Here is a 13444-nt window from a genome sequence, read left to right on the forward strand (position 1 = left end):
AAAAACACATTAGACAAATTAAAAATCAAACCCACCTTTATTTCCAAATATGAACCAAGTGGAAATCTGGACGAACGTACCATGAAAGATTAGGAACACTTTGTAGACTATTTTGCAGAAAGAACCATTGTACTTGGGACCTATATCTACGAGACTTCCAAGAAGTAATTAATGAGACACCACATAGTACCACGACGTATCCTCCAATTACAGTATTAAAGAATATAGATCCACCAGAAAAAATAAAAGAAATCATTAAATTTCCAATTATTCCCCGAAAGCAACATAGACAAATCGTCGCTTCTGCCCTACAAAACATTCGCTCAGCAGCAGTGAGACGTAAAATCACTCAAGACAAATCTGCCACAAAGAAACGCTTCACACTGGGCCAAAAGCTATTCGTAAAAACTCATTACCTTTCACATAAGAGTCAAAATAAATGCAGAAAATTTTATGCAATCTATAAAGGGCCAATGATAATTTCCAGGATCGCTCACGAAAATGCCGTAGAGCTAACGAACCCAAAAACAGGTAAAAGTATTGGCATCTACCACGTGAGCCACCTAAAAGAATGTGAATGAAAGAAATGCTAAAAAAAAGAAGAAAAGGAAACAGAGGGGCAATCGCAAATCGTTTACTAACCACTAAATCAAAAAATAAATTAAGAATCAACAAAATAACTCATTAATTAAAAGAAAAAGAGACACAATACACACTAACAATCTCTTGTAGTATCAAGTACACTACAACATGCACACAAACAATAAATGGTACACAACAATTAAAAGAATGAAGAAGTGGTAGGACATAATTAGAACAAAGAAAAGAAATAATATATGTACAATAATTTTTGCCACTATCAGAAAATTTTTGCATTATATAAAATCGAGTTTTTTTTTGTAAATAACAAATATATGTAAAACAAAAATTGTAAATATTTCTACGCGTCAGAGGGACATCGCCACCAACACCAATCACAAGCTCGCATAACAACAAATGCTTCGAGATAGCGACGGAGAGGATACAGACATGTTGAGAAAGCACTTAGGGCAATAACAACAACATGAAGACCAACGCCACACTGGAAATGCAGGTTGCAACCAGGTTGGACTTCAGGAGGACAACGTGCAGCACAGACATTTCATATGTCACGACACTGCTACACAATGGGAGAGTTTGGGGAGAATCATAACACGATGAGACGACAACGAAAGTACAAAAAATTACTAAGATCTACAAATTCTTCAAGTAACATTTGGAAAGGCAGTCAGATCCTACAAATCCTATATCACTCTTATACTAAAATTCACATATTCCTAGCCCAAGAAGAACAGAAGAATGCAAGAAAGAAGAGAAGAACAGAAGATGCAAGACGAAGAAGGGCAGAAAACAGCAAGATAACTTTCTCTCCTATCATACAAAGCAAATTGCTACAAACGTCTTTCCATGAACTTTGAGGCATGGCAACTACTACAACCAACTCTCCAAAAATAAACCTTGAATCATCAAACAAATACAAGCGAATGGCAAACGGAATATTAAGTAGTACCAACCAACATTATTTAGAAATAGTTGCAGCAAAATGAACAGTACTCTCCCAACCACATCATCAAATCGCCATACCGAACCAGGTGTGAAGTACCAAGTCGTCACAGCACAATATTGGGTGACGATCGTCGGTAGTCAACTACAATAATCGAACTGCCATACCGTCCCAGGTGTGACAACAAAAGAGTACCAAGACATCACTGTTAATGCAGTAAACCACAGTCATCATCATCGGTTAAAAGTACCACTCCATGACTACAATGTCAACAAGTAAGACCTGGCATCGCATGCTAGAGTGCTTCTCTCATGATTTGTGACACCCATACAAATGAGTCAACGCCTTCCAGTATTTCAGTGGGGATCGTCGAGCACTGAAACTGATGCAGCAAAAAAGGAAAAGACTGATAAAAACAAATGTAGAGTTAAGAATATGATAATTTGTAAACATATTTTTTTCCCTTTTTTTGTAAAAGTAATTATTTTTATTATGTATGTTAAGTCCATAATTTATAGACACCTTAAAACCTTTTGTAAAGAAACTTAGTTAGTATAGTTATATAATCTCACAAACTCATGGAAAGTCTATTTATTTCTTTGATATATAAAATTAGAAAAGGATTCGTGCAGGATTTTTCTTCTTTAAGTAACATTCAAAAACACCTTTTTGGAGTAATAATATTAATATCGAGGATAGAATTAAGAGGAAACGCTTCTTCATTCTTACAAAAAAAAAAGTGACACACAAAGAAAAAGATAATGCCTATATAAATAAAACAAAGTAACACAACAGAGGTTTTGCGAACATTCACGCGAAGCTTAACTAAAGAAAAGACATAACCACACTAAAACATGATACACTGTACACTAACGAGTTTAGAAAAACTAATATTGTAAAAACAATTTTTGGAAATGAAAAAGAAAAACAGAGACATGTACTGGCAACGACAAAGAATAACAACCTTTGTAAACTCTATATGTGCCTAACAACAAAACATAAATTGTAGAATTAAAAAATAGAAACAGTAGCTAAAAAGAAATCATTAGAAAAAATTAGTAAGAATGGCTGAATAAAGTTTGTTAGAAAATCTATAAGAACAACTTCTACCTGACTTTGTCAATGTTTTCCTCGGCATTGACAAATCCCAGATATAAATTTTGTCAGGAGGGAGATAGATAAAACATTGTGGTCTCCTGACCTTCATTGCTTACATATTCCGCCCTCACAATCATATTCCGCACATCAAGACGCTTCATTCGAACCCAAACACGATAAGATAAAGTCAATGTTGTATGAATTCATGTAAACGATATGCAAATAACTAATAAACCGCAAGTGCGCACCTTGGTTGAAATACTCGAGGCTGGCGTACACACATACATTCCAGACACGACAGTCACAGGAGCTGTTAGTTCGAGAGAGGCAATCGCACGCTGGGAGGCAGGTCCCAACCCATCTACATCGGCCGGTGACCGCCCGTAGAGCAGGTAGCTTTTGCCCGAGTGAAAGGACGACCCCGTGTTTGGCTTAAAAGCAAATTCTGCTACATTGTGTGGGAGCGGCCAGCCTACGCATTCGTTACACATAGCACGCAGTTTCAGAGATTTTCACAGGGACACAGCAAACGCCAAACGCCGATACTACAGATTTCCGGATTGGTCGCCTTAAACGAAACGTCATTCTCCCGTTTTAGAAGAGCAATGCTGATTGGCAGACGATAGTCCTGACGCCTTGAGCTGAAGGAGTAATGGAAGAGACGGGAAGATATACCCCTTCACGTCTGGCGTGGAGACGGGCCATTCCATTGTCGCTCTTGGAGCGAGAACACGCAACGAGAGCGTGTGCGCTCGTATGTGTACTCAAAGAGCGAGGAACAAGTGTCTTCTCAGTACTTCACTGGGAGAGCACCTATGTCGAGAGCAAATCGAAGTGCGACTCTATATTGAGTCCTTACGATTAAGCATTGTTCACTGTGTTGGCCACCACACTTCTTGTGCGGTGTGAACAGACAGAGTTATAGTTAAACGCCTGCGAGCGAATTTTTGAGTGGCATCGCGGTGGACTGGTTATCTGACCGGTGTACCACGCCAATAGGAGACCTTGACTTCATCAAGGCGTAGGGAGAGTTTGATTGGCGAAGGTCAATCCAGATATTTGTTAGCAGCGAGCGGCGCAGACAGCAGGCATCGCAGCTTACGGTATTGTGTGCTACAGCTATTGCGAGCCCCATATTTCCTCCACAACAGTACACTTCACTGCATTTCACACGCGACAGCCTCGATCGTACCTAGCAACATTCTAACGGGTGATTATTCAAGTTGAGTAGGCGCGGCTCTCAGCCATTCTGCCAAGTCAATGACAATTGAACTTTATATAGAAATTTCATTAGCGAATCCTATCCTTAAGAGGTAACTTCACATTCCCAAAAGAACACGGAAGTAACGTGTTCGGTTCATAATTAAAAGTGCCATTATGATTTTCTCAGAATTTTTGCAAAATGAATAATAATTTTCGTTAGTTTCATGTTTTTCTTACACTAGCTAGCACTACTCCAGTACCCAAGTATCCCACTATGTACATAAGAAATGTTGTGAATTTTTGTGTCATTTCCTTACAGCAGACAACTCCAGAAGATATTTATTGCTGAAAGTTTTTCAGGCATTTCTCTTTAGAACGTTAGGAGCGTCTTTCTGACTTCTGTAGTAGTGTGGGGGTGAAAATTGCATCTTGCAGGAGCCACAGGGTAAAGGGACATCTCCGATGAATCCCACGCTCACAAAACTGACTGAATATAGAATATTTTATAATGAAATTTAACCCTCATATATTAAACGCACTTTTTTTCATCTGTGTTATGTACTTTTTCATTCAATAATAATATTAATTCATCCAAAATTTGAGACAAAGGTAAAACTGTCATGGAAGCTTTTTGATATTGAAACTTGAAACTAATGTGGCCCAAAAATTTTAAATGCAGTTATTTAATGAAATGCACGTATTACGAATTGTGAGGTGTTCTCAGTTATTCACAAATCCATTTATTCGCTATTTTCACTTCCTTGAAATATGGTCTACAGAGTTACCGTCAACTGGCCGGCCTCTTCTGTTAGGGACAGCTGTGTTCCACGTGGACGACTGAATTTTCTTCCTCGCTGTCTGAAGATTCGACAGACTGATCAGTTCCGGCATTGTCCATAAATGCTGCAGGAACCTCGCCATGAGAATTACTTTCATCAGAAAAGTCACTTAGGTGACGTTCAAGATTGAGTGCCTTAACAACGCTTCCCATACAGCATCTTCCACTAGTAAAATGTCACTTATACGTGCCATTTTCACGTAGGTGTACTTCACATTCAGCGACTGAACAGTTACACAGTGTGTATTCCAGCGTCACAATGACCCTTCAAAACACATCTCTGTCATATTAATTAAACAACAATGTTTCACAACTTCGAATATCCGTAGTCTGCTAGGTCTCGTTCAAGGCTGAATTTACATTGGTTGCAGTGGGCTGTGTAAGTGTGGTGGCGCATGCACGGTAACAAACAGAAAACTCCAGGGTCAAACTGATTCAAGGGTATACTTGTGGGGTTAAATTGGATCGATCGCACAGGTAATGTTGTGGGGAAGGCAGAGCAATGACTGCGTTTTATTGACAGAACACTAGGAAGATGCAACAGATCTACTAAAGAGATTGCATGGTCTACGCTTGTCGGTATTGCTGGGTTACTGCTCTGCAGTATGGTGTCCTTAACACATAGGATTGACGGACATCGATAATGTTCAAAGAAGAGTAGCTCGTTTTGTGTTATCGGGTAATAGGAGACAGGGTGTCACGGATATGATACACGAGTTTGGCTGGCAATCGTTGAAACGAAGGAGGTTTTGGTAGGGAGAAATCTTTTCACGAAGTTGTAATCTAGAACGTTCTTCTTCGAATGCGAGAATATTTTTTTTGTCACCACCCTACATAGGGGGGAAATGCCTATTGTAATAAAATAAGTGAGAGCTCGTGAGGAAAGACTGAAGTGTTCGTTTTTCCTGCGCGCGTTTAGAGAGTGGAACGATAGAGAAATAGAGTGAAAGTGGTTAGTTGAACCCTCTGCCACTCACATGAGTGTGAACGGCAGCGTAGTCATTTGATTTAGATGATCCATACAACTCTGTAAATTCAAAATTTGTGATGTCGTCGTTACCAGTGAGAATTAATGAAGGTTAAAATTGGAGTTGCACTGTTTTATATCTTTTATTCCAAATGACCATCACTATGATATTATAAATTGCAGAACACATTGATCCAGGTTTCTGTCGATTTGTACATGGACGTGAAGAAGTCATGGACGATCCCCCATTCGACATGTGATTGCTGTAGCAAAATTTGTCGCACTTCAAACTAGGGATGTTCGATGATCTTAGACGTTTGAAACTATAGATGTTGGGAGTTTAAAAATTGATTTTTAATATCGATACTAAATTCTTTGAAAGATCAAGGTTGAAAACAAAATATACACCTTCGATGCTGGCCAAAAATGTAGACTATTTGTTAGCACCAGCAATCATTTTTTCGTCATTCAAACGAATATTTTTTTGGACATGTCTTATAATGACTATGCTGCAGTGGTTAAAGCAATATAAATAGCGTTCAGAAGAAAGTATTAAATCGCGTTTTGCCCCTATGTGTAATTTCACAGAAAATAAGTCTACTGAAAAGACTGACAAACTACTTGATAGATCACTGCAGTGAAAAGGAGTGTAATGTTTAAAGCCTTGTAGCAGCAAGTGATAAGAAAAGGATCAGATCTCAAATTAATTCAAAGACCATCCATTATGTGATATGAATCGTTCTATATGACTGAAAGACTTTTGCAGCTGCCAGTGATTAATAATGTAGGTATTCTAAAACCAGCTTTATAACTCTGATGACGTATGTTTCAAAAGTAGGGATCAGAAGAAAGGTGAGGTTTGTGGCATAATGTTCACACATACCTGAAGTATTGTTATGCCTACTTTTTGCAGAGTTAATTATTGAATTGGCAACTACCTCATCCCAGCAGGCGGTACAGTGTGTGGAATGCTTGACGGAAACCAAATCTAACACCAGGTCCAGCAGTACTTCCAGAAACGCTACAGAAGCACACCACCATCACGCCTGACCATCAGACAGTGGTATACGAGGTTCAAGGAATCGTGAAGAGTCATAAGGAGGATGAGTTCCGGGTGACTGAGCACGACTGATGCAGATGTGGAACATTATCAGGGGTCCATCCAAATCTGTCCATCAAGAGTTGCGACAGTTCCAGCTACCACAAACCATGGTACGCAGGGTGCTATGAAAGAGAAGCTTTGCTCCTGCACAAACTGGTGCTGCATTTTCTGATAGGCCAAAGCGCAAAACATTTTCGATTGAGATACTGAGTCGCACTTATAAAAGGTCACAGACGAAGCTCGCTTTCAAGCGTCCAACAAGGTAAACCGACAGAATGAGCGAATGTGAGGCTCTGAGAAATCCGACTTTAGCATGGAAATTGTGCGTGACGGTCTAGAGGTAAACGTGCGGTGTTGTCCGCTTCACGATTGTGTGATGGGACCATTTTTCTTTGCCAACGCGTCGATAACCTCGACTGTTTATCTCGACATCGTGCTGCAGCTTGATGGAGCCTTTCTTCACTGGGCATCAATGGCTAGGAAGAATAAGGATTACACATTTCCAGGTCACTGGACTGGCAGAGGAGGACCGATTCCCTGGGCTACAAAGGCTCGAGATATAACCGCACCAGATTTATTTTTTTATGGGGCCCTGTAAGAACTGGGAGCTTGCATGAGATCAGCAATCGTACACGTTAATGAGGACATGCAGGGCCAAACATGAGATGAACTGGAACATCGTTTACGTATTCTTCATACTGGAGAGCGGACAAACACTCTGTTAAACGTCTACTAAAACTGTGGATATGTGTGAACATTACGCCGCAGACCGGAACTTCCTACCAGTCTCGATTTCTGTCTTATATGTCATCAAAGTCGCAAAGATCATTTTGGAACGGTCTTTATCATTAACGGCTGTATTGGTGCACTGCCCATACTAATTGCCGCGGATATTGTAGATGTGGCAGATGTTTGTGATATTATGGGGTTTGTAGAAGTGGCTACTCGTGAAATCTCCATAGAAAAGAATGTTGCGAGCAGTAAAGTAATCCTAGTAACTAATGTGTTCCATCTGATGGAAAATCCAGAATGGAATAATGTCAATATTATGAATAAGTTAGATTGCTACTCACCATGTAGCGGAGATTTTGGGTCGCAGAGTATTAACAACTAAGTTTTCGGCTAAAAGGCCTTCTTTAGAATTAGACAACATTCACAGACATACGCAAATGCAATTCACACACACATGACTACTATCTCTGGCTACTGTGGCCAGGTCTGGCCTCAACATGGTTTGGAGGATGTACATGGCACTGACGGTGGCCACAAGCTTAGCGTCTGCGCGAGATTGCTGGAAGACTTCCAAGGGCAGGACAGAGTCGTTACTAAGGTCTTTGTGGGATGAAGAATTGGTACCTTTTGTAGACTCAGCATGGTGACTTGCAAGATGTAGACGGCGATGACGACGGCCACCGGCTTGGTTTCCTCGCATGACTGCAGGAAGACTTGCAACGGAAGAATGGAGTCAATGTTGAGGTCGTGCTGGCACAGCACATCACCCAGTGTCTGGTGGTACAATTCCAGCAGCTGCCGGCCATGAGCTTGCCGCATGTCGCGCATCGTGGTCAAGTGCAGGAACGTCACAACGTCATGTGCTGGAGGTTCTAGGTGAAGTGTCTGGAAGTCCAGAAGCCGCACCGACAGCTCCCCCTTGGCGTTCTCCGCAAACAGCATGTTGTTTAGCCACAGGTCTCTGTGGCACAGCACATTGCGATACCTGCACGAAAAACATAAACACTGCATCAACGAGCATCAAATAATGTTCAATAGCAACAGTGGCTGTAGTAAGCGCTACAGCCAATGCTGCAGCAAACCGATAGGTACTTCCTACTACACTTTAAAAGCCACAATATGTAGGTGACAAGGACGTTAAATATGAGTAATGCTTGCTAAAAAATGTTCTGGTTAGTGTGTACTAGGACAAGATAGAGTTGTGGGATAGGCGTCAAATCAGAGAACAAATCAATAGAAACCAGAGTTTAAAAAGTATTATCGTGATCGAGGAACTAATTATTGTCTGACAGCTATACATGGAGAATTGCATCGGCAGAATGGAGAGGAAGATAGATCTTTGGATGGAGACAAAGAAATGAGCTATTAAGTAGCTAATTTCTTTTAGTACAAGGATTTGACCTAAATTATCTTTGCAGGAAACACAGCGAGCACTTCGAGCTCAGGAAGGAACGGAGATTGACTAGCAGCTACTCTCTACCACATGACCCGCTGAAATGTCATTCACATATCTTTTTCTATCGAAGTTTACTAACATTAAATGAAGCTTCTGGACTACGTAACATACGAGTTCAAGAAATTTTCTCAACATTTGGGTGAAAAATTTTTGTGAGAAACATTGATTTTTCTATTTAGTCTCCATTTAGGTCAGCATAGACCACTTTATCAGCTTCTCTCCAGTGACTAGAAAGGTATGGCTTCTGGTCCAATGTATGAAACTTTTTGTGCCGCCTTACGGCAGGTCTTGTCATGGGGGAAGCCTCGTCAGATAGGTCCACCATGTGACTGTCTAGGGAAGTGATTCCAGTGGTGGTTTCCCGTTACCTTCCTTTTTGATGCAGGTGTCCATCCTACTCTATCCTGTGCAAGCTTCTTCATATCCCAATATCTACTGCAGCCTACATCCTTCTGAATCTGTTTAGTGTATTCATCTCTTGATCTCCCTCTACAATTTTTACCCTCCACGCTGCCCTCAAATAATAAATTGGTGATCCCTTGATGCCTCAGAATATGTCCTACCAACTGATCCCTTCTTCTAGTCAAGTTGTGCCACAAATTTCTCTTCTCCCCAGTTCTATTCAGTACCTCCTCATTAGTTATGTGATCTACCCACCTAATCTTCAGCATTCCTCTGTAGCACCACATTTCGAAAGCTTCTATTGTCTTTTTGTCTAAACTATTTATCGTCCACGTTTCACTTCCATACATGACTACACTCCATACAAATGCTTTCAGAAAAGACATCCTAACACTTAAATCTATACTCGACGTTATCATATTTCTCTTTTTCAGAAACACTTTCCTTGCCATTGCCAGTCTACATTTTATATTTTCTCTACTTCGACCATCATCAGTTATTTTGCTCCCCAAATAGCAAAACTCATTTACTACTTTAAGCATTTCGTTTCCTAATCTAATATCCTCAGCATCACCCGATTTAATTCGACTACATTCCATTATCCCCGTTTGGCTTTTGTTGATGTTCATCTTATATCCTCCTTCCAAGACACTGTCAATCCCGTTCGGCTGCTCTTCCAGGTCCTTTGCTGTGTCTGACACAATTACAATGTCATCGGCGAACCTCAAATTTTTAATGTCTTCTCCATGGATTTTAATTCCTACTCCGAATTTTTCCTCTTGTTTCCTTTACTGCTTGCTCAATATACAGATTGAATAACATCGGGGAGAGGCTACAACCCTGTCTCACTCCCTTCCCAACCACTACTTTCCTTTCATGCCCCTCGACTCATAACTGCCATCTGGTTTATGTACAAATTGTAAATATCCTTTCGCTCCCTGCCACCTTCAGAATTTGAAAGGGAGTATTCCAGTCAACATTGTCAAAAACTTTCTCTAAGTCTACAAATCCTAGAAACGTAGGTTTGTCTTTCCTTAATCTATTTTCTAAGATACCTCGTAGGGTCAGTATTGCCTCACGTGTTCCAACATTTCTATGGAATCCAAATCGATCTTCCCTGAGGTCGGCTTCTACCAGTTTTTCCGTTCGTCTGCAAAGAATTCGTGTTAGAATTTTGCAGCTATGACTTATTAAACTGATAGTTCGGTAAATTTTCACATCTGTCAAGACCTGTTTTCTTTGGGATTGGAATTATTATATTCTTCTTGAAGTCTGAGGGTATTTCGCCTGTCTCATACATCTTGCTCACCAGATGGTAGAGTTTTGTCAGGGCTGGCTCTCCCAAGGCTATCAGTAGTTCTAATGGAATGTTGTCTACTCCCCGGGCCTTGTCTCGACTTACGTCTTTCAGTGCTTTGTCAATCTCTTCATGCAGTATCATATCTCCTATTTCATCTACATCTACATACTCTTCCATTTCCATAATATTGTCCTCAAGTACATCACCCTTGTATAGACCCTCTATATACTCCTTCCACATTTCTCCTTTCCCTTCTTTGCTTAGAACTGGGTTTCCATCTGAGCTCTTGATATTCATGCAAGTGGTTCTCTTTTCTCCAAAGGTCTCTTTAATTTTCCTGTAGGCAGTATCTGTCTTACCCATAGTGATATATGGCTCTACATCCTTACATTTGTCTTCTAGCCATCCCTGCTTAGCCATTTTGCACTTTCTGTCGATCTCATTTTTGAGACGTTTGTATTCCTTTTTGCCTGCTTCATTTACCGCATTTTTGTATTTTCTCTTTTCATCAATTAAATTCAATATATCTTCTGTTACCCAAGGATTTCTTTTAGCTCTCGTCTTTTTACCTACTTGATCCTCTGCTGCCTTCACTATTTCATCTCTCAAAGCTACCCATTCTTCTTCTACTGTATTTCTTTCTCCCATTCTTGTCAACCGTTCCCTAATTCTCTCCCTGAAACTCTCTACAACCTCTGGTTCTGTCAGTTTATCCAGGTCCCATCTCCTTAAATTCCTACCTTTTTGCAGTTTCTTTAGTTTTAATCTACAGTTGACAACCAATAAATAGTGGTCAGAGCCCATATCTGCCCCTGGAAATGTCTTACAATTTAAAACCTGGTTCCTAAATCTCTGTCTTACCATTTTATAATCTATCTGAAACCTGTCAGTATCTCCAGGCTTCTTCCATGTATACAGTCTTCTTTTATGATTCTTGAACCAAGTGTTAGTTATGATTAAGTTACGCTCTGTGCAAAATTCTACCAGGTGGCTTCCTCTTTCATTCCTTATCCCCACTCCATATTCACCTACGACGTTACCTACTCTTCCTTTTCCTGCTATCGAATTCCAGTCACTCATGACTATTAAATTTCCGTCTCCCTTCACTATATGAATAATTTCTTTTATCTCATCATACATTTCATCAATCTCTTCGTCATCTGCGGAGCTAGTCGGCATATAAACTTGTACTACTGTGGTAGGCGTGGGCTTTGTATCTATCTTGGCCACAATAATGCGTTCACTATGCTGTTCGTAGTAGCTTACCCGCATTCCAATTTTTTATTCATTATTAAACCTACTACTGCATTACCCCTATTTGATTTTGTATTTATAACCCTGTGTTCACCTGACCAGAAGTCTTGTTCCTCTTGCCACCGAACTTCACTAATTCCCTTTTTAAATTTTCTAACTTATCTACCCGATTAAGGGATCTGACATTCCACGCTCCGACCCGTAGAACGCCAGTTTTCCTTCTCTTGATAACAACGTCCTCCTGAATAGTCCCCGCCCAGAGATCCGAATGGGGGACTAACCTCCGGAATATTTTACCCAAGAGGACGCCATCATCATTTAACCATACAGTAAAGCTGCATGCCCTCGGGAAAAATTACGGCTGTAGTTTCCCGTTGCTTTCAGCCGTTCGCAGTACCAGCACAGCAAGGCTCTTCTGGTTAGTGTTACAAGGCCAGATCAGTCAATCATCCAGACTGTTGCCCCTGCAACTACTGAAAAGGCTGCTGCCCCTCTTCAGGAACCCACATTTGTCTGCTGTCTCAACAGATACCCCTCCGTTGTGGCTGCACTTGCGGTACGGCTATCTGTATCGTTGAGGCACGCAAGCCTCCCCACCAGCGGCAAGGTGCATGGTTCATGGGGGGAATAACGAATTAGGAATTCGTATTTCTTGCAAATGAGTTTTACCTTAATACTATAACACCAACTCTGAGAACACAAAAATAAAATCAAGTTCTGTGTCTCATTCCAGTTGCTCCTGCACAACAACAGACGGCTGCACTGTAGAAAAAATTACTGCCACCAGTGAATTGCTGTACTATAGAAATGTGGACAGTTCATTCATTCTCTGTTCCATGAGAATTCTGTGTCACCAACATATGGTTCCACTGTTAATAAAATACAAAACATTCTTAACTTAATTTTTTTTTTATATATAAAATGTTGCAATAGTCTAAAAGGTCTACAAATCACATAGACAGCGCGAAGAGTGCAATTACCTAGGACCTAGTTGTGGTTAAGATTACGAAAAAATGCTGTAAGATTGAAATCAGTTAATGTGATGTCGCAATATTCTAAAATCTCTGCAAAACTACATCTGCAGTGGAAAAGAAAGTGGAAGTTAATTTCGACATATAAACATATTCGACAAAATAGTGACCAAAATTCTAAAGCTCTCCAATGCTAGATTTCAATGTCTAATAACAGCTGACATTGTAGAAGGTAGGTCTAAGGATTCGTAGTCGTAAAACGAACCTGACCAGGCTTATAACTGCAGAAAAATACATGTCAGTTAAAATATTACACTGAGCAGGCATGCACAGAAGCCAATTGACAGCCTGAATGTAACTAATTAGAGCTGCCCTTGATGTAATTCACAATATAGCCTAAAATTAAGTATTTGCACATTGAAATTCTTCTCAAGATCCATTTTAGGAGAAACAAAGATAATACATTTTGTCGTTAACTACAAAAAATATAATCGGTGCTTTTGATTGCCAGTTATTACTATTATTACAAACGACACATCCCAACTGGGTGCTAAGTACGTTAAAAACTATCGACGAAG

General features: G+C 40.2%; 1 protein-coding gene across 1 annotated transcript in view; it reads right to left on the reverse strand.

Annotated features, from left to right (window-relative positions):
• LOC124777824 overlaps positions 1-13444 on the reverse strand; it is a 79227-nt gene that overhangs the window by 36895 nt on the left and 28888 nt on the right. Inside the window, exon 2 of the mRNA XM_047253347.1 lies at positions 8108-8468. Within this exon, the coding sequence (XP_047109303.1) occupies positions 8108-8468 (361 nt within the window). The remainder of the gene's footprint in view (positions 1-8107; positions 8469-13444) is intronic.

The sequence above is a fragment of the Schistocerca piceifrons genome, chromosome 2, assembly GCF_021461385.2.
Source record: "Schistocerca piceifrons isolate TAMUIC-IGC-003096 chromosome 2, iqSchPice1.1, whole genome shotgun sequence".
NCBI classification, from domain to species: domain Eukaryota; kingdom Metazoa; phylum Arthropoda; class Insecta; order Orthoptera; family Acrididae; genus Schistocerca; species Schistocerca piceifrons.